This window comes from Vombatus ursinus, unplaced genomic scaffold, assembly GCF_900497805.2.
Source record: "Vombatus ursinus unplaced genomic scaffold, bare-nosed wombat genome assembly UNPS02009573.1, whole genome shotgun sequence".
In the NCBI taxonomy this organism is placed as follows: Eukaryota; Metazoa; Chordata; class Mammalia; order Diprotodontia; family Vombatidae; genus Vombatus; species Vombatus ursinus.
Window position 1 is genome coordinate 8,005,124 of NW_020949351.1, and position 22,296 is coordinate 8,027,419.

The following is a 22,296-nucleotide window of genomic DNA, read 5'->3' on the forward strand; positions in this document are numbered from 1 at the left end:
TCCAAATAGCAGAAATGTTTCTGGCAATTACTTGACAATTTTACATATGCCTAACCATAACAAATGAGTTAGATAAAATCTTACTTTGGGGTAAATTGTTTCAAGCCCAGCCCAGTGACTGCTTAACCTAGTAAAAAATGTAATTTTTACTTAGTTTGACATTTTGTTGAGCAAGTTTTCAGAAAGGAAGTGGAGAACCACCTCCTGTTCACCCTTTCTATAATCAAAGAAAAACAACACTCAGGTTAAGTTGAGCTGAAATGCAACATATCAACAGCTTTATCACGCTGGAGGCACATTTTGACATAATAACAAATGACTGAGAAAAAGCCACTTTTATCTAGGTCACAAGTGTTGCAAGGCTTGGGGGAAACCACCGATTTAAACATCAGGAAAGGGGCTGCAATCTGTACAGAGATTCTCATCAAGTCTTGACATTACCTAATGGTTTTCATCCAGTACACTGTAATTATTCCACCAGCATATTATAATAGCACAACATTCTGACTTCAAATCCTACAAAAATAAAATGAACCATACTTCATGATGACTACATTTGTAATAAAATCCAGATGGCAAAGGAAATAGATGTCTCTGACATCATCTCCAATTTGATTCACACATCTGCAGACATTTACAGTATGCACACATGTTCAAAAGAATACTGAGCAAGATAGGTTAGAAAGTTTTAAAATGGTGTTTCCATTAGAAAGACACACTGGCAAAATATCACTGTGTAGTTAAAGGAAAAAATAATATAATTATTATGGATGAAAGAAATTACTCAAGTATTCTATTAACCCACAAAAATTTGATTCTAAAGCTAAATTGGACTCGTGCAAAAGTGACCATTGAAGGAGACAAAGATAGTATTTCAAATAGATAGTGCTAATCATCTGATACCCATGGTATCAGAGAAAGCAGGGATGGAAGGATATAATAAAGAATGTTTATGACTTTCAGAAGGCAAAGAAAATAAGGACATTTTGACTCAATACCAATTCTAAAATGTAATAATCAGAAGGTCACAGCTATCATATCTATTGTTCAAAAGCTAACAATTCTTTATTACTTCTGAGATAAAATCTAAGGGGACATTTCTTATGACTACTTTCCCATCTTTCCAAAACACATTAGTTTATACCTCTATACCACTTGAGAATAGCATCCAGTCATATCTGATAGAAGCTTTCATTACCTCCCCACTCATTAAATCTTAGAGGGAGTAAGAGGAGAATAAGCTCTATTGTGTATGATAAAGACATTAGAGGGCCTTTTGAAAGAAAGTGAGGATATTTTTTTTTCTAGCCCATCTTGAAAGTAAGTAAAGTTTGGGTAAAGCAGCAACACCAAGGATTCTAGGAGTTTCTGAGGTCCAGGGATAGAGGAATTGTTTCAGAACTGAAGAAATTCTTTTGAATTCTACCATTTTCCTCTTCCCTTGCATCCCCACCCCACCCCCAACCCAATTACCCTTTCAAAACAAAACAAATTAAAAAAAATATTTAGCTGGTCAAGTTTCTGACAGAAAGGCAGCAAAAGTTGTTTTAAAGTAAAAATAAATCCTGTGAGGCCAAATATGGTGTCTGTTTTTAAAATAATCTCCCTGTGCAAGTAACAGACTATAAACACACACATTTTACAAGAATAAACAAACTCTTCTAATTCTTATCCACAAATTGGGTTGGAAATCATTAGTGCAAATGACTGCCGACCTGCAGCATTCAGTCCGTAAACTTTGGATATCCTAGAAGATCCATTATTGTCCAGCAGATGTCCTCAATCAGTTTAATTTCTCCAGTAGGCATGTTTTGTTTCCAAATATTAATATTAGTTGGTGATATTTCTCCTTCATAAGGAAGATAGAAAAGGTTTGTGGAAGTAGCAAACAATATTTGGTTTAAACTAGCAGGAGATAAAGGAATACCAAGAAAGGCAAAAATCCTTTCAGTTGTCTTCTGTGGAGAATTCACAATATCTTCAAACCTGATCAGCTGATAGTTGGTTGGCAACAAATCCTTATTGATTCTCAGTGCTGCTGCTGTGTTTGCTAGCCACAAATGGGCCAGTAAGGACACTGGACTTGATTTGGGATCTGATAGCTCTTTCCTCAATGATTCATATTCAAAAGCATAGCCTGAATTCAAGTTGCATTTGTCTTTGTGTCTTTGTACCTTAAATAACATAGCCAAGTGCTCAGGTACATTCTTTAAGGAATAAAGACTTGGTTTGCTATTGTACAGCATTGAGTGGATCCATGCCCGAGGGTCCCTTACAATATACAATGCCCTCATGGAAGGCCCTATAACTTCTTGAAAGAAATGAAGCTTTAATGTCCAGCTTCCACTGCTTAAACTGAGTATAGGACGTGCACTTGGGTAAAAGACAAGGTGTCTCCTTAGGTCTCTAATGTATTCAGCATCTCTGTCTAAAGTGCCTTTGATTCTATTTCTTTGTTCCAGCAAAGACTCTCTCCTTTTTAACTTTCTTTTTTTGTCTCTGTTAACTGTGGAGTATTGAGCGAGTTTACTTCTACTGGGTTCATGCAGATGAATGTTTTGTAAATGAAGTTTTGTGTCCTGGACTAAAGATTGAAGCCAGCCTCTGAGCAAACGGAAATGACCATCCTGGATATCTGACACCCTCCATTCACAGGCATCTACAAATGAGTCTATTTCAAATTCAGTTTCAGGGATATCAAGGTAGGTTGTAGGGACTCTAATGTACAGAAAGTCAGTGCTGTTGAAAAAAAGCTGTTTTAGGATTTCAGCTCCTGAACTGGGGAGTGAGGTAATGACAACATCTGGCAGAGCAACAGGGTGTCCTTCAGAGTGCTTGGCTCTTTTGCTTGTCTTGGCCTCTGTGCTCATCATGTCACTGCTCCATTTGGCACAGATAGGCTGTGTACAAGTACTCCATACATCCAACAATTCAATGAACCACAATGTTATAACCATGATTAGTATCCAACGCATTAGTTTACTAAATGAAAGGTAAAATCTCCATTGAAAAGCTAAAATCATCAAACTCACACCTAAAATCAACCCCACTATCATATTGATTTTAAAACCAAAGGGGAAAGCAACACTATTATTCCTTACTGGTATGTCTCTAGTTTCAGTGCCTAAACCAAAATGGGTAATTTGGTCTCTATCTGCTACATTAGCAAAGCCACCAAATCCCAGATAATTGAACCGGGTCTTGAGATTTCGGTAATCTGTTACAATGGAAACAACATGGTCACTGTTGTTGACATTTAGTGAAATCTGAAGTCCAGATTTAGAATTATCAATAAATTTACAGTTGGAAACATTGACATAAGGTCCATGAAACACATAAGCAATTCGGCTTACAGTGGTTTCCATCTGAAATGTCACATTCACATACTGAGTCCACCGTTTCTTGAACTCAGCAGCTTGTTCAGCTTCCTGTATTGTTGCTATGGGGCTATTGCCATGATCATCAAACCAAAACATTTTATAATGGGCATCCCAGACATCCATCATGGCTCCATTATACTGGTTCATAAACTTGTATGGGACATATTTAAAATCAATATCCAGATTATGAAAAAAGGCACTGATGGAATTAATTGGAGAGTCCTCCTCCTTCTCAATGTGATCTACAACGAGCAAGGTTTGGGAATTTAAGAGAAGCAAAGCACGATACACACTTTTCAGTTTCATTACAGAAGAATAAGCAGTCACAGCTTCCCCACTCACAAACATCATTTCCCCTTGCTGGGAGGCTGTTATAATTTCTCCAGCAGCATCACCAACTTCTTCACCTGCCCACCTGAGCCACTGGGCACATTCCCCAAGCTGGCCTTCCCAAGGCTGATTGCACTGGCTTGAGGGTGATGGGGCAAACACAAGAACATTATTGAGGTGGCTTAATTTGGGCCCATAGAGGGCCTCAGACACAAATACCTGCCCATTTGGTGCAAAAGTAAAAGAGTTTTGGTCAGGGTGTTCATGACCTGGGTTGAAGCTTCGCCAGCCATCAATCCAGGAATATGGCTGAAAGTGAACTATGTCATACACTGCTCGGCCACCCAATTTCCCAGATTTAAAAGACACAAAAGTGTTGGTTTGTGTGTTTGGCAGGCCAGCCCCATAAGTGACAACCCCCCAGTTAGGGAATACATGCAATTTAGCAGTACCATAGTCAGCAGGAGGTTGTGGAGTGAGCTCTGGATCATACCAGATATATTCAGTGTGAAGAGTACTCCACCTCTGAGCAGTGGAAGGAACCATTGGACCATCCTTAGGTCGGTGCTTTCTAATTTGCTGAGCTAACCAATTGCCAGCTCCACTCTTTAACACAAACTTATCCAAGAATACTAGCTGGCTTTCTGGCCCGTAAAACCAGTTGTAGTTGGAATCTGCTATACCCACTGTTCTCTGAAAACCTGGTAAGAGTGTAGCAAAATAAAACCAAAAGTGCATTTTTAACCAGTTGTTCTCAAGATTATTGATATTAAAGTGACGCTGGGCCAGGAAAACATACTGTGTGACAGACTTGGCAGTATAACTTCCATAGGCTACACCTTCATCCAAAGAGCCATCCACAATATGATTGAGCAGAAACATAGTCTTTTCCATCACATCCACAACCACCTGTTTCCATATATTTGCTTGAGATCCTTTATCCACTCCAGTCACCAGGGCACCAGTGAGTAGAGCCAACATATTTGTGGCTTGATGGTTGTGGAGAAGTTGTTTTCCCCATGCACGAACTTTAGAGTACTCATACATTTCCTCAGTGACAGCCCATATCTTGTCCAGGTACTTTTGTCTCCTGTGATTATCAATTAAGTTGTATAAGAAGTCAAAGGCAGTGGCAAAACCTGTTAAGGAGTGGCCAAGTGGCACCTCATCCCCTGGAGCATTCTCAACTAGCCAGTCTTTGTAGCCAGCCATTCTATCCATGTATTCTAAGACAAATTCAAAGGCAGCTTTGTCATCTGGGCACAACAAACAATAAAATGCTAGGGGAGGGAGATTATTACCATAAATTTCATTCCACTTTGCAGCAAAATCAGCATGCTTGGGTGGAGGTAGGTAGTATGTTGGGTTGGACAGCATCACTGTAACTGCACTTCTGATAACTCTAAAAAGATGCAAATGGCTTGTGCGAGACTTTTGTCTCAGTTCTTGGATGTCTCTAGCATCAAAATATAAACTTGGATGGAAACTCCCTTTTTTCAGTTTTTGGTTGTAATTGAAATCTTGAACTTGCTGTGTCTTATATTGATCAATATCATCTGCAAAACCAGCCCATTCAGAATAATTGCTTATAGATTCTTCAAAACTGTAGTGAACGAACATCACTAACACTAACAGAAATAAGAAATGTCTTGTAAACATTAGCGCCATGATCCATTAGGCAATTCCTTTCCTTCAGGCATACATGTCAAGCATATTGCTCATTACATTGACTCATCTACTGACTATAAAAATGTACATTTAAGGCCTTGATAAAAAAAAATGTAAATCTTCTACTGTGAGATTCAGTTGATGCCCGACTCATCCAAAATAAGTGAAGTCAGGAGAAGTGAGAACTTGCATTCTCTATCTGTGTGCTCGACACAGTTATAGTACCACTAAAACTCAAGGAACCTTAAAGCCAGTAAATCTTGCCACAACATATGTAAAGAATTAATTATTTCCTCTATACCACAAGACTTGAGTTTATATCACTAGCTGCAAGCACATACTTTTTGAAAAAGAAAATAATAAAAGTGTTCCAAAACACAATTTTGAAGTCATTATTACACCAATGATGCCAATTTGATTTTTTTTTCCTTTTTCACAGATTCAAGTAAAATACTGAATTTCCTACAATGAACTTGGTGGTTGGAATTACTGCTCTTTTCTTTCCTGATTTTATAGCCTTCATGCTTTGAAATCTATCTTCTCCCACTTTTAGAGAAACAAACAGCACTGAACAATTTTCACAAGTCCGTCTTAGTTGTCATAACTGCAGGTTTTCTAGCCTCTGTTGACTGCTGTCTGAAGGTCTGTTGTTGTCAATATATTATGACAAAAATCATGCATTTTTCATGTCTTCTTTTATTAAAGTTATCTGTATCAGTGTGTTACAACCCATGAAACCTAACATTTTTTTTTCTCTTCAGTCATCTGGGAATCTCTCCTCTGCCCATCATGAAGCCAACCAGCCAAATGAGAGAAAAAGAATCTCTTTCAACAAGGTAGCTATTTTTCTTTTTTTTCTTTTCTCTTCCTTGTGCATGGCAATCCTTTCTGGGGGAAGAAACAAAACAAAAATGTTTTCTGAAGCTAGATACATTGGAAATACGTTTAATGCTTTGTTGAAAAAAATACAATTTTCCTTTTCATTGAATTTTCATTAAATTCATTGAATTTATTCCAGGGAATAGCTTCAGAGAAATTTAAGAATAATTTCAGTATGTCTGCTAAATTTAAAATGTTGTTGCTGGAATCCCACCCCCATTTTTCACATTGTAATTCATCCACCTATAACAACCCTCACCCCCCCCATACACAATAAGTGTGAAATAAAAGTTAGTTAATACCAAATCACAAGCTATAAAATTGTCTTATCCAGATTCATATTGTAGCTGGCTTGCTCTGGTTGACAATATAACTTAGGAAGTCTCCATCTAAAAGTATATGAAATTATTGAAATGTAATAATTGGTGTGCTGTCTTCCCTATGTCATTTTTCTTCCTTATCCCCTCAGGGGCACAAAATTCCTAGGACAATGCTTATATGGATTAGGTTCTCAGTACTGGATGTTCACTGATATATCAGATTGAATAGTAAGTAAAATAAAAGTTCAGGTAACTAAACATTAGCTAATTTACAATAGTGCTGTTCTTTGGCCCCAAACAACTCCAAAGCTGCCCTTTTACTTAATAAACAACTACCATACAACTATTTTTTTTTTCCTCAAAAGAAACAATGCTTCGAGAAGTCAGAGACGGAGGAACATTTCAGTCCCCTCACCTGTAGGATTACCACGTATACTTCTGGACGACCACGAGAGGGTACTATAAACCAGTGTGAAAGACAAGTATCTCCCTTTGCCTTTCTTGGGGGCTGGAGAACTTAACCAAGTTTCAGGCACCAACAAGTCTCTACACTGCAAAAGTCATTTACACGAGGATTTTCCTGAACCATCCTGCCTCTTACATTTAAAATTCTTCCCGGGAAAAAAATAAGCCTCTTTGCTATATTTCCAGGGATGGGAGTGGAGGTAGGAAGATTGATCCTTCCTCAAAATCATCTTACCTTAGGCAGGTCTGGATGGGAGTGTCCCAGGCAGCACTGAGTTCCTCGGGGTTGGGGTAAGGGAAGTCAAAGCAAACTCATTCCAGAGGATCTGAAGGGCACCATAATTTCCTTTCCTGGACATCGCAAGCATCCCAGACTGTCTCCAGGGCGCCAGAGTGACCGGTCCAGCCTTCGGCGCCACAAATGTGAAGAGGTTTCGGGAGATTGGGACCGGGACTCTTTGCTAGCCTTTTTTCCAACCGTCTGGGTTTCGTTTCTGTCCCATACGTCATGCTATCCCTTCCCCCTTAGCCCATACGGGTCCAGTCACCCCACTCTGCTAAAACTGCTTCCACAGAGAGGGGTGGGAAGACAGAAAGAAAGCCACAACAGCTAAAGGGACTCCCCAAATGGAGACCCTTACAAGACTCCCACACCACTTTGGAAAAATCCAACAAATCCCTTGTGTTTTGCTCCGGTATTTGGAGGAGGCAGATCCTGGGAGATGCCCTCTGGCTGCCGCTGCCTCCGTCGCTTGGCAGCTGTTTTTGACTCCTTGCCTTTAGATCACGGTTTCCAACACAGGGAGTCGGATTTTCCCCGAAGGCGAGCGCTGCCCTCCAAGCTGCTTGCCTCTGCCACTACTTCCTCTACGTCTCAGCTTGTGGCTCACTCCGCCGAGCTCGAAGTTGAAAGAGCGAAAGAAACGCTGGGAGTGAAGGCTAGAGGGACGGGAGAAGGGGCGAGGGAGACTGAAGAGAAAGCAGCAGCATTGCCAAGGCGGACCTAGGGGCGGGGCTGGCTAGGCAGCTCCCCCGGATCCTAATGCTCCGAGGCTTCTCTAGGGTCCAGCTGTTTCCCAGCTGCTGCTCTTCTTACAGGACGTTTTCCTGCGGGGAATCGCAGGCTGCCACCGCAGCAGCAGCTCTTCTGGGAGGAGTGAAAAAGGAGGAGGGAAGTTTGGCTGGGAGAGAATGTTTAGGGAGTGTCATTCTCCTGAGAGGCGGTCGGAAGAAGCCGACCAGGGGTTACAGCTACCGAAAATCTCCTGCATTCCTAAGTTCATCCTGACCGAATTTTGTCCTTATAGTATGAAGAAAGAGCATCATTTACAAAAGAGAAAGGGGGAGGGGTGGAAGAAGGGAGAAGGGTGTAGCGGGGTGGGGCGGGCAATTATAAAATAGGAAAGGGAAAAAAAACAACAGGAAAAACTAACATTATGAGAGGGAAAGACGAGAGCTTTGTATATTTGGGAAGGGTAGGGATTGTAGGGTGATGGCTTAAAGGAAGTGGAAATTCTTTAGCAAGGTTAGACATAGGGACTTGTTTTGCAGGAAATAGTACCTGAGGTGCTCTTGTTAGTGGCAAGAGGTAGTTTGCCCCCCTCCCCAGCTAGTTGCTTAGAACAGCAAAATAAGGATGTTCAGATTTTTTTTCTTTTTAAAATTTCTTTCCCTCAAGAATTAGAGATCTAAAGGCGGGGGAGGGGAAAATTTTGCCAGATAAGCGATGAAAAATATTTTCCAAGCTGCAATAAACTATAAAAATATGGATTGAATACAGCTCCACAATATACCAAAAGATCTCTTTTGAGAAAAAAAAACTATTTCAAATTTGGAAGAAAAAATAATTTGCTTTAGGTGTTGAAGCTTATACATCAAAATGAGGAAGACGATGGTGGGGGAACAAACTATGACACTGCTTCTATTAAAGATGTATAAAACAAATAAGGACAGCTCTAAGGCACCTGAGGAGCCTGGCGCACTCTTCATCCCTTAAATTTCTTCGAATATTTTATCATTCACAACATGAGCTGTTAAGGATGAACTCCCTATCAAGTAGATTGCAGGTCACTGTCTTAACTGGTAATTTATTCAATAGTGAACTTATTGAGTAATGATAGAACAGTGACACTAAAGCATATGGCTCCACTGAGCTACGTCTCTTAAAAGATAAGTATTTTGTGGTTGCACCTTATCTAAAGGTAAATGTCTTTTATATCATTCAGGTTGAAATAACATACACATATTCTTTAATATAAGAATTGTTTGAAATAGCCTCCTAACTGCTCTCCTTACTACAATCCATCCTTCAAGTGTGAGCCAAGGTGATCATCCTAAAATACGTCATTCAATCATTGGGCAAACATTCATTAAGACATCTTCTGTGCAATGTACTGCTTTGATCATGTTAAAGTCTCCAATAGTTCCCCAGTGCTTATAAAATAAAGTTCAGGCAACATCTTCTGCTATTCTAGTCCCTCTACAATACATGTCCTTCTATCCTTATCTCTTATAATTCCCTGAACAAATTTCCCACTCTGATTGAATCTAATCTACTCATTGTCTCCCTGAGCACATTTTAAGCTTTTCTTTCTCTCTACCTGCATGTGCATTTTCCTTCACCTGGATTACAGGATTCAAGACTGGAAGGAATCTTAAAGATAATTCTAGTCCAAACCTATCCTTTTGTAGGTGAAGTATGTTTAGGCAGCAGTTCTGAAAAAAAAAAAAGTCTGTGGGTTTTAGAGGACTACAAAATCAATATGAGCAGTGTGATGTGGCAGCCCAGAAAGCTAATGTGGTCTTGGGCTGTATTAAGCAGAACATAGCTTCTGGAAACAAGGGGAAGATAATCCCACTGTCTTCTTTCAGACCTAACCTAGAGTTTTGTATTCAATTCTGGACAATACAATTTGGGAAGGATATGTTAACTGGAAAGTGTCATACCCAGTATGGAAAAGAGACTTGCATCCTTGTCATATGAGGAACAGTGAAAAGAAATGGGAATGTTTAGCCTAGAGAAGAATTGGGGGGGGGGGGTGGAGAAGATGATAGCTATGTTCAAATATTTGAAGGGTTGTCATGTGGGAAATGGATTAGATTTATTCTGTCTGACTTCAAGTTAAGTGAAGTCAACAAGTTTTTAAGCAACTACTGTGTTCCAGGCACTATAGCACTGGAACAAAAAGAGAGAGTGAGAGAGAGAGAGAGAGAAAGAGAGAGAAATTTAAAAAAACAGTCCTTGCTTTCAAGAAGCTCTCACTCCAATGGGGAGACAGCATGCAACTATGTATAAGCAAAATATATACAGGATATCTTGGGGATAATCTCTGAGGGAAGGTAGTTATGATGAAGGAGAACTGAAAAAGGCTTCTTGTGGAATCTGGCACTCTAGTTGAGATTTGAAAGAAGCCAGGAAATTTGGGAGGCAGAGAAGAGGAGGGAGAGAGTTCCAGGAATGGGGGACAGACAGTGAAAATACCTGGAGTAAGAGATGGAGTGAGAAGACCACTCTCATCTGAGAACTTTATATTTCACTGAAAAAAATTTTTTTTTGACTATTTACTGAGGGCTGCCTCTTTTCCCCTCTTTATCATTTAACATCACTCAGATACCTTCTGCTCCTATATACTTCTTTACTTTTTTCTCACCGAAAAGCTGGCCCTTCTCCTTGCTAGAACAAGCCTATCTACATGTGCAAATTATCCTATTTTATCCCATTTTCTTTAGCAGATTTTACCCTTTATTATCCTCACTCACTTGCTTATGTTCAATCTCTCTCTATCTACTGTCTGCTTCCATTCTGTCTATAAACACAGGCCCATATTTCCCTCATCCTCAAAAAATTCTTACTTGATTCATCCTTCACTGCTTGCAGCTATCATCCTATATCTCTCCTTTCTTCTACAGCTAAACTCCTTGAGAAGGCCATCTACAATAGGTGCTTCCACTTCTCTCACTCTTCTTTTAGCTCTCTAAGTTTGGCTTCTGACCTCAACAAAACTATTCTTTCCAAAATTGTCGATAATTTTTAAAATATACAATTGGCCTAAGTTCCATCCTCATTCTTCTTGTCCTCTCTTCAGCCTTTGACATGTGTAATAGTCCTGTTCTCTTTGATTCTCTCTTCTCTCTATTTTTTAAGCCATTACTGGTCCTTGTCCTACCTATCTGACCACTAACCTCTCAAACTCCTTTTTCTGTATCTTTATTCAGGTCATACCTGCTAACTTTCTGTGTCCCATAGTGGACTGTCCTTGAGCTTCTCATATCCTTCATACCATTTCACCTGGTGATTTAATTAGTTTCGATGTATTTAATTATCATTTCTGTAGATTATTCTCAGATGCATTTATTCAGTCCTAACCTGACGAGAGAGAGCTGTGAAACTTTTGAGCAGAAATTAAAAAAAAAAGGTTGTAAAAGCTTCTGTGATGACTAGGTTGTAAATCTAATATTAGGTGTAAAACAATTGTCTTGCTGAAGTGAGGGCCCAATTGAGATTTTTTTTAGTGGGCCTAGGAAAACTAGTAGGCTGCATTTTTTTGGTCCAGACAGCTCTGAATAGCCATTGTTTTATGAGAAATATCAACACCATAACATCATCTTAAATTTCTAAATAAAAGGCTTGGAGAAATTGGTACACAGTGAGTCAATGATGGACATACAGCTAAATAATGGAAGTCTCATTATTCTCGAATTGGTTTTCAAGACAATGGAATTTGAACAAGCATCTATGCAAGGTTGAGGAGTAAGCAAGTTGACATGTATATAAAGTCACAGCTTAGAAAATGAACCACTGACAGAAAGAAAAGAAGTTACGTTGAAATATGTAGAAGAGCAAGGAGTTATTCTTTTATGTACTCTTCTCAAAGTGGACAGCTCCAATTATTCCTGCTCTCACCTAGGAAAAGACTTGTAGAGTTAGTTAACTATAAATTATGCATCCAACCATAAAAGTGATGATCTACATGCTAAGTTAATGGGCATGAAAAACCTTATGGGGGTAGCTAGAGACACATAACAGCAACTGGTATCTACAGAAATCCAGAGGCAAGAGGCTATTTTGATGTAAGGTGCACTACCAATATAATCCATGACTGAGGATTTCAATACACACACACACACACACACACACACACACACACATATATATATGCATGCATGTATGTGTATATATATATATTGCTTTACAAAGACTCTTTCATCTATCTTCACAGTATCCTTCTAACACAGGAGAGAAACAGGCATTATCCTGTTTTATTGCTGAAGAAACCAAGTGATGAAGAAGTAAAGCAATTTACTAAAGGTCACAGTGCTACAACTCCCCTGAACAGAGACTGAAAGAAACCCTTTTATTTTAACCATGCCACAGAGAACATGCTACCAGTCATTCTGCAGGTGGAGGTATATCTAGGTGAAAAGTTAATCCCAGTGACATCCAGGATTGGGACGTCTGCCAAAAAAAATTTAAGGGAGTTTCTGCAACAAGTTTGTGTCTTAAATTAAGTAAATTTGAGTTTTGAGCCTTATAACATAAGGTAAACACCACAGCACTTTATACCAAGATAAAGTATAGGCAATAAAACATGCTCTGACACTACATAAAGTCGCTGGACTGAGATCTTATTTGCCTGTGATGTATTATTATGGTGGATTCTTACTGAATTTGGCAAGTATCGCAAATGCTGGGCCAATGACCAGTCATTCTGAGGTGAGCACCTATCCCAACAAGATTAGTATTCTAATTGCTTCTAAATCTGGGGATTTTTGTTGCTGTTCAATTATTTTCAGTCATGTCTGACTGTTTTGTGACCATATTGGGGGTTTTCTTGGCAAAGTTACTAAAGTGGTTTGCCATTTCTTTCTCCAGCTCATTTTACAGATGAAGAAACTGAGACAAGTAGGGATAAGTGACTTACCCAGGGTGACACAGCTAGTAAGTGTCTAAGACCAGATTTGAATTCAGGAAGATGAGTCTTCCTGACTTCAGGCCTGGCACTCTATCCTCTGTGCCACCTAGCTGCCTCTAAATCTGGAAATAGGTTTTGTTATTCTCTCTTTAGCATATCCCATCAGATATAGGGGCTTAGGAGGAAAGGAGAATGAACTGAACTGCTTTCCAAGTCCAGATTAATTTTATATTGATCCACTCACTAGCAGTGTCAGAAATAATGTTTGTAATAGACTTTAGGAATATAGCAGCTCTGAAATTGAGAGAAAAAAGTTGCAAGGCTTAAGATGCAATTTCTTTTTTTCACAATTTGATGACATGGAAGTGTCATTCAAATGATAATTTAAAGCAGGGAGTGGATTCAGGAAATATTCATTTTCTTGCTATTTATTTGAATGTAACACCTCTCATCATGACAAGAATATTGTCTACAGGGCTGTTAATGAAAATTTGGCAGAGAACTTGCCTTAGTTTGTTTATTCAGATGTAGGACAGTAGCTGTACCAGGTAGAGAACTTAGGAAATTTTAACAGTTACACTGACAGACTCTTTGGAAGGTTTGTGTCCCTATGAGATGAATAAACTATATATTTCCTAACAGTAAATAGAAATTCATATTGGTGCCACTTTAAATAAAAATTTAAAAGAAATCTTTGAACAAAGTGCAACATGCAACAATATCAATTGGATGATTTCTCAAAATACTGGATTATATACTGTGTTTAACTTGGTAGAGAAAAGACAGGATGACTCAGATAATCCTGTTTCCTATACTTACTAGCTGTGTGACCATGGGAAAATCACTTAACCTCTATAGTCTGAGGAAAATCTCTAAAGGTTTACCATTTTCCTTTTTACATCACAGAGGTTAGGGGCTATCCAATCACTCCCCATCTGGAAAATCTGGGTAAAAGTTTTTGGCTCTCCCTTCATACCAGAGAAGTCTGAATTATTATGGCATTAAAGGATAAAATATATTGATATTATACAATAGTATACATATATTTTTACACATTTCTGAGTTTCTAAATTTTTTTCTGTGTCATCTGCTGGCCTTTGTATGTCATATGCAGCTTCCACAAAATTCCCCCAAAATTCCCATTTAACTTCTTATGCTAACCCATGATATAGCAAAACCACAATGGGGAAAGTTGCAATGTGGAAGGAATAACTGTATTTATTAGGTTATATACAGTTTGAGATCTGCTGAGAAAATCACAGATATCTCCAGTAATGTAGTCAAGTCTTGATTCAGCCCTCTGTTTCTTGGATGCCTCTCTCCAGCTAGTGTCAGAGTCTTTTTCTTTACCTAATTTGTTCCTTATCTGGCTTCCTGTCTGAACACTTCAGTTCAAGGTTAATTTTCTGTGTTTCTGCCCACCATGCTCCTGGAAGCAGTTTCTTCACTTCTCAGCAAGACTCAGAAATATTATTGAAACTAGACCAGCTACAAGCAATAGCCAGTAAAAGCCAAGTGATGTATATGCCATTGATATAAATCAGTGTTTTGGAACTGGGATGAATTATAGAGATCATCAAATCTAATCTCATTTTGTATGGAAGAGGTGGTAGATCAACAAACTTCCTTATGAAACTGATGAGATTTCACCTCCTTCTCCCCTCCCCAAATGAACTTGATGGGATTATAAAGTCACCGTGCCCCTGCCAGTCTTTGGTCTAATTGAAAAATTCCCCAATCAAATCTATTGGGATTACAAAATGAGGAGTCACTGTGTGGAAACACTTAATCAGAAAACTCCAGGATGATAGGCTGACTGAAGATCAGCTTTCCCTCCCAATGAACAACAACAAAAAAAAAAGAAAGAAAGAAAAAGAAAAATAGCTGGTTACCTAGTCTGAGGACTTGCTTTGCACCTTTCTCTTTTGTCTTAAAAAAAAGTGCTGTTAGAAGAGGGGAAGAAATTTACTTTCACCCACCTATTCTCCAAGAACAGTAAAGGTGACTTACAAAAACCAAACCAAAACAAAACAAAAAAAAGCATGTCCAGTAGAAGACATATGTTTGCCTTGCCTGAGTTTTGAGCACAAGAACGTTGCTCACTAAGACCTACTTCCTATTTGTGTAGGTGAATTTTGAATTCTCTAGTCAGTGTCATCCTGGAATATAGTCTTCTACCAGAGATTGGAGATTTCCTAAGAAATACAGTTTTGAGAACTGCTTCATAAATCCTAAATTCAAGAATCCTGGGATTTCCTGATATATTTAGCTCCTTTTAGAAAGAAGAGAACAGTCTAACAGTCTGTGTGATGTCTACATTGCCTTCTATTTGGAGAGCAAAGCCAGTGAGTAACTTGACTAGTGGATGTCTGATGAAAAGGAGTTTGCTTGTTCTTCAAGTTCCAAAATATGTTTATCATCAGGGGGACTATGAGTCTTGAAGAGACTGTGTAGTTCTATGTGGAAAAAAAAAAGTACTTACTGGAATGGCAGTTGACCTGTCAGCAAGCTTGAATACAGTCTTCTTCATAAAGGAGACAGGAGAAACCGATGGGATATTTGAGAATTTTTTGTTTCTCTGATTTGTCATGGACTACTGTGAATCTTCTGCATTTTCTGTGAGGTAAAGTAAAGACTATCACATCCTTAATAACAGCTTTTTACAGAAAATACTTGTGTATTCACTAGTAGTGAATACCAGTGTAATTTCACTATCTTTCCCCCATGCCTGGAATCCTCTCCCTCTTTATCTCCACCTCCTGGATTCCCTAGCTTTCTTTAAGTCTCAACTTCTGCAAGAAGACTTTTCCAAACCTCCTTAATTTTATTGCTTTTCCTCTGGGATTCTCCCTAATTTATCTTGTTTGGATTTAGGACAAGCTGTATTAAAATTTTCTTTTGGATATTTTCCTCGACTAACTTCAGGTGGGTGGAAACAAGTGAAAGAACAAGAATTGACCCCTATGGTCAGACTTACAAGATAGGAACCTGTTTATGTGATACCAGTGCATTTGGGGAGCCTTGAGCCATAAGTTAATATATAGATAAACAAAAATTTAGGTCCCTAGAGATTAAATGGCTTGCCCAATTTGTACTGACAGAACTAAGGATGGAACCAACCCAGGTACCAGTAAGTATTCCTGCTGTAAAAGACACACACACACACACACACACACACACACACACACACACACACACACATACACACACACATTTTTATACTTTTATTGCTCATCTGAGTTCTGCCAGCAAGAGTGCAAACTCCCTGAAGACAAAGAATTTTTTTGTTTGTCTTTCTATTCCCAGTACACAGAACATTGCATTGTATATAATAGGCTCTTCAAATTCTTTTTTATTAGAAAACAGGACTTGCTGTCTACTACAAAAGCAAATAAAAACAACCTAGTGTCTATCTTCCTTTCCTGTTTCTAGCATTTTAGTACTATAAACTAAGTTGAAAAATGATGAAATCTATAGTTTTGCTGCTATAAATAGGTGGTGTTCATTACCCATTAATATAATGAATCTGAATAGTTTCCACAATGAGATTTCATAGTATTCAAGAAAGGGCACTGGTACAATTAATACAATATAATATAGTTCATGGGGGTCAGAACACTTGGGTTCAAATCCTATTTCAGAAGTTCCCTGTGAGATCATGTCCAGGTTACTTAACTTCTCAGTTTACTCATCTGTAAAATGGGAATAATCATACTTTAATAATCCCAAAAGGCTGTTGTACAGAAAGTGCATTGCAAACCTTAAAGCATGGTGTTAATATAAAATGCTAGCTTTTTATATACATGTGATTTATTATTCTATGCTATAAAGTTGATACCCATTTTTGCTATGAAAAAAATTCTTTGGGATGATGGTTTCCCTAGTCCTCAGTCTTACCTGCTATGAAGCAAATCTATTTTCCATAATTGTAAATTAGTCTAAATTTTAGAAATAATCACTTCATTGTTACCTAACGCAATTTATGATAATGATAACAAACGTATATAACAATTTACTGTATAATTTACAAAGTATTTCACATATGCAATATGATGCTCATAAGGACCCTGTGGTGTTAGTCAGGAAAGGGGTTATTATCTTTGTTTTATAGCTTGTATCTCATATCTCTGATGGGGCTGGAATCTGAGCCCCAGAAAGGAAAAATTCTGGCCCTGATGGGGTTGGAATCTGATCCCCAGAAAGGAAAAACTCTGGCCCCAGACCATTTCCCACCTTTGGGAATTCTATTACCTCATGGACACCCAATCTCCCCTCCATTGTCTTGCCTCCCTATAGCCCCAGGCCACTTCCCACCCTTGGTCCCACCTAGGCTCCATTTCCCACCCTTGGGAATTGTATTACTTCATGGACTACTTGGCCACTCTCCCATAGTCTTTCTGTATCCATTTTGTCTCCATTAAGATGCTCAGATTTTTACAATCAAGCCAATAGCCTATAGATGTTCAGATTCCTTAAGAGTCTAGCTAATATGGCGAATCTATGATAAACTTTGTTTTTGGCTACAGGAAGGCTTGAGTTGAATTCTTTTGGGCAGTCCCCAGGTATCATGATTTTGGGGTGCCAGGACTCCTGACCTCTAGACCACATCATCTCCCTAACACTTACCCCTTTACAAAGTACTTTCCTTACAACTGATACTGAGAGGTTAAGTATGGCCATCGTTACTATCCCAGTTTCTCAGAGGAGAAAATGAGTCTTAGAAAAGTTAAATGAATTGTTTTCAGGTCAACACAGATAGTACACGGTAGAGTAGGAAGAGGAAGCCAAGCATTCCAACTGTAAGGTTTCTTTCCACTACTTTTCACTGCCTCTTAATAGATGATACAAGATAACAAATAGTTAACATTACTGATTTTCATAAATTATTCTTTCTTGCTTTGAAAGAATGAAAATAAAGGGGCAGCTAGGTGGCAGAGTGGATAGAGCACTGATCCTGAAGTCAGGAGAATCTGAGTTCAACTCCAGCCTCTGACCAAACACTTGACACTAGCTGTGTGACCCTGGGCAAGTCACTTAACCCCAAATGCCTAAAAAACAAACAAACAAAAAGAATGAAAATAATTTATTAAAGGCAGGGTAATCCCAGTTTTCAAAGACTTCCACATTCTGATGGGGGAGATAAAACACAGGAGGTTTCATTTGCAATTCAAATTCCAAAGTTCTTAGGGTACAATGGCAGAGTAGATGATAACTTATTTTCTTTAATGTAATTTCTATTAATAAAACCACATGTAGTTCTAATGAATCATTTGACAATTTCAAGAATTTTAATGTGGATATTTTTTTTCTTCCAGGTCTTCAGCTAAGGAAACATTAAGCAAAAAAAAAAAATGTAGGTTGAGTTTTATTTATCTCAAGAGTTAGTTTTCTCATGCCAGTAACTTAGGACTGGAATTGATATCCAATAATTTAGCTATTTCTGCAGTTATCATATCCCCCTACAGGACTATAAGAAGAGAATGTCTTAAATATCCCTCAGTGCCTAACACTGTGCGGTGTCCTCCACACAGTAGTTCCTTAAAAGCTTTGCTGAATTGACTTTGGTGATGAATAATGAATTTTCTGGAACAATTTTTAGAAGTGCAATATAAAAAGAACAGCTTTATTCCTACTTTTATACCTTGACTGACATCACACTCGTTTTCAATGATGCTATTTTTCTTGGGTATCTGATGACCTTCAGATTTCCTTGAGATAGTAACTTTTTCTGATATAAAAATAATTTAGCTTCCATAAAACTAGTTGTTACTAAACTCCTTTAAGTGGGTTATAAACACCCTAAGAACAGATATCATGTCTTACATGATTTTTTTTTGGTCATTCTTATAATGCTTTCTAGAAAACAAGCAACTTAGCCTCATGGACAAAAATCAGACCTCTGAGTCAAGAAGAGGTGGATTCAAGTCCTGCCTCTGACATGAAATTGTTATGTGAACCCAATAAGTCTTTTGACCTTTCAGTTCTCCAGACAACTCTCAATCATTATAAGCTGCCAAGAAAGTGTATATTGTTTTATTCCTCACCTAAAGTTCCATATAGCAATGGAATCACAGGCCTGGTGAATACAAACCTGAGCTATAGAAGTATGTTTGCATATAAGTGAGCATAAAATATGTGTTAAATTCAAAAACTCAATTGAACAAGCTTATATTCAATGCTCATTGTTGCAAAAGACTATGTTAAACTCTGCTAATGTAAAGACCAAAGAAAAAAAAAGTCAACATTTCAAGGATCTCTATCTATCTATCTTTCTCTCTGTCTGTCTGTCTATCTATCTATTTTGAAACTGGGTACCTCTATCTCCCCCAGGCTGGAAGTACAGCTCTCATAGACCTAATCCCAATACTGACTGGAGACGAAAGTAACCTACTGCATTTTTTTGACCTTGGATAGATTGACTAAGGATACTGTATTCTACTGGGAGGGAGAATATGAAAATAAATGCAAAATATATATAAAAGAATGTTAAGAGGGAGAGTTAATGTGTAGGGGATAATTTGGGAATAATTTCAAAGGGATGGCACTAAGATTAAGGAAAACTGGAAATGACTTTTTGCAGAAGGTGAGGCTTTAGCTGAGACTTGAAGGAAACATGGAATCTACAATGTAGAGATGAGGATAGAAAGCATTCCTGGAATGGGGGACAGTCTGTGAAAATGTTCTGATTCAGAAGATGTTGTGTCCTGCACAAGGAAAGCAAGTAGGCTGATGTCACCAGATCACAGAGTACATGGGAGGGAGTAAGTTGTAACAAGAATGGGAAGGTATGGGATGGGAACTAGATTTGAAGGGCTTTAAAAGCCAAATAGTGGATTTTGTAATTGATCCAAGAAGTAGCAGGGACCCTCTGGAATTCATAAAATGGTGGCACGTGTGATAGGATCAGACTTGAGTTTTAATATGAACAATTTGATGGTTGAGTGGAGGATGGACTAGAATGGGAAGAAAATTGAGTCAGGGAGATCATCTAACAGTCTACTGGAATAGTCTAAGTGTGAGATAAGGAAAGCCTATATTAGGGTACAGCAGTGTCAGAGAAGAGAAGGGTGTATATATAAGAAATATATTGAGGGCTGAAACAACATGACTTGACAAATTGTATATAGGAGGTTAGAGGGAAAGACGAACCAAGGGAGATATATAGGTGGCAAGCCTGGATGACAGAAATCAAAAAGTTAGAAAGGGGGGCCAGGGTTTAGGGGTAAAAATGAATTCAGTTTTAGAGATGATGATTTTGAGAAGTCTGTGGAATATCTTGTTTAAGATGTTTTAAAAGAAGTTGGAAATGTAAGATTAGAAATCTGGATAGAAGTTAGTGCTGAGGTCAAGTAGATCTGAGAGTTCTCTAAATAAAGATAATAATTGAAACCATGGAACTGATGAGAGAGAAGAGAAGAGGGCCCAGGACTGGCTTAGAGCAACTCAAATGTTAGAAAGTATGACCCAGCAAAGGAGAAAGAAAGAGAGCAGTCAGATGGAACCAGGATATCACAATGTCATGAAAATCTAGAGAGGAGACTATCAAGGAGAAGAGGATGATTATTAGTGTTGAAGGCTTCAAAGAGGTCAAGAATGATGAGGTTTCAGAAAAAATTATTTGACTTGGCAATTAAGAGATCATTAGTAACTTTAGAGATAACAGTTGCAATTTAATAACCTCGTGGTCTGGAGTAAGATTGCAATGAGTTAAGAAGATAGTGAGAGGAAATGAAGTGGAGGAACTTAATGTAGATGATCTTCTCAATGAGTTTAGCCACAAAAGGGAGAAGAGATATTGATAATAGCTGTTAGAAGGAATGGACATATTAAATGTTCTTTTTTTTTGAGGATGGGGACAGACAGGGACATATTTGTAGGCAGCAGGGAAGCAGATAATAGTCAGGGGGTAATTGAATGTTAGTGATAAAGCAGGGATGATATGGGAGTCAGTCTACCATATAAGATGGGATGGAAGGGGATCACTTGTGCATGTACAAGGTTTTGCCTTGTCAAAGACAAGAGCCACCTTGTTATGTGAGACAGGAATGAAGAATAGATGCACAATACCCATAAAAAATTAGCTAAACACCAAGCTATAATCTCTCTTCTAGCTGTAACTAATCACCTAGCTGTAATTGTAGCTAAAGTATTCTATCCAGTTTTTAGTGACACATTGTGGGAAAAAAAAATTTGACAAACCACGGCACATTCGTAGGAGGGTGACCAAAATGTGCTCCTCAGGAGGATGTGGATTTCTCATAACCAAAGGCCCTTATGTGGAGACCTGTTTGCTATATCATTGAGAGAACTCCTATTCAGGAACAGACTGGACTAGATGACCTTGGAGGTCCTATTCAACTCAGAGATACTCTGAATTTTATGCTTTATGTAAGGGTTGGATTATATGCTACTTACAACTTGCAGAAGTTTCACTTTCCATGAGTTAACTCATTTCTCTTGGCCTATATTTTCTCATCTATAAATAAAGTTAGACCAGATATTGAAAACCTCCTTCAAATTCTAAAATTCTATGATTTTAGCCCAACTCCTTCATTTTATAGATTGAAAAAGTAAGCCCTAGAAAAGTGAAGTGAATTGCATAATACCATTCAGCTAGTATGCAGACCTGGAAGTAGAACTGAAGTCTTCTAACTCTGTCTGGTGTTCATTCAATGATCTATTTACAGGTACAGGTATTAGATAGTTTGGTCTAAAACATAAAAAAGAAAGGGTAGAATTTGAGGGCTATGTAGAATAATACAAGACCAAAGTATAAATAACAATGAAACATTTGTTTGGATGCATGTTGTGACAACTCATATTGGGGAGTCAGAACATCAGCTGAATAGAAAGAAGCTAAGTAATAGATGATAGTTTCTTCAATATCACTGATTTATCAATGTAAATTTGGAAAACATACTTACCCTTTTTAAAGTTTTAGTTTCTTCTTAATCTTAGAGGAATGTATAGTGAGAATTTAGATTTCAGCCACCTTTTCCTCTGACTCCTGCAAAAAAAAAGGTAGAACTCAGTCCATTGCTCCAACATATATATGCATATTTATTTAGTGAACTTCTTTGGCCTCCTCACCTATTTTAAATATGCTAACGTAACATTTCTTGTGTTAATCATTCCCAAGCTTGTCAGATTTAGTTTCCAGACTAGATTTTGAATGCTGTCATTGTTTCTCCTTAATACAACCAATGCCTTTATGGTCAGACTTGATCCCATTTCTCCTGTTTCCTCTAAGAGATTGTCCCCACTACTATTCTACTATTATCACTTTCTCCCTCCCTCTCTCTCTCTCTCTCTCTCTCTCTCTCTCTCTCTCTCTCTCTCTCT

The 22,296-nt window shown here is 38.2% G+C and overlaps 1 protein-coding gene across 1 annotated transcript; it reads right to left on the minus strand.

The window, feature by feature from the left end:
- Window positions 1–245: 245 nt before the first annotated feature.
- DSEL (dermatan sulfate epimerase like) lies at window positions 246–7,367 on the minus strand. The gene is made up of 2 exons (XM_027852441.1): window positions 7,278–7,367; window positions 246–6,266 (listed from the first exon to the last, which is right to left on the minus strand). Exon 2 carries the CDS (start codon window positions 5,376–5,378, stop codon window positions 1,725–1,727), a length of 3,654 nt encoding a protein of 1,217 aa, XP_027708242.1. The 5' UTR covers window positions 5,379–6,266; window positions 7,278–7,367; the 3' UTR covers window positions 246–1,724.
- Window positions 7,368–22,296: the final 14,929 nt, after the last annotated feature.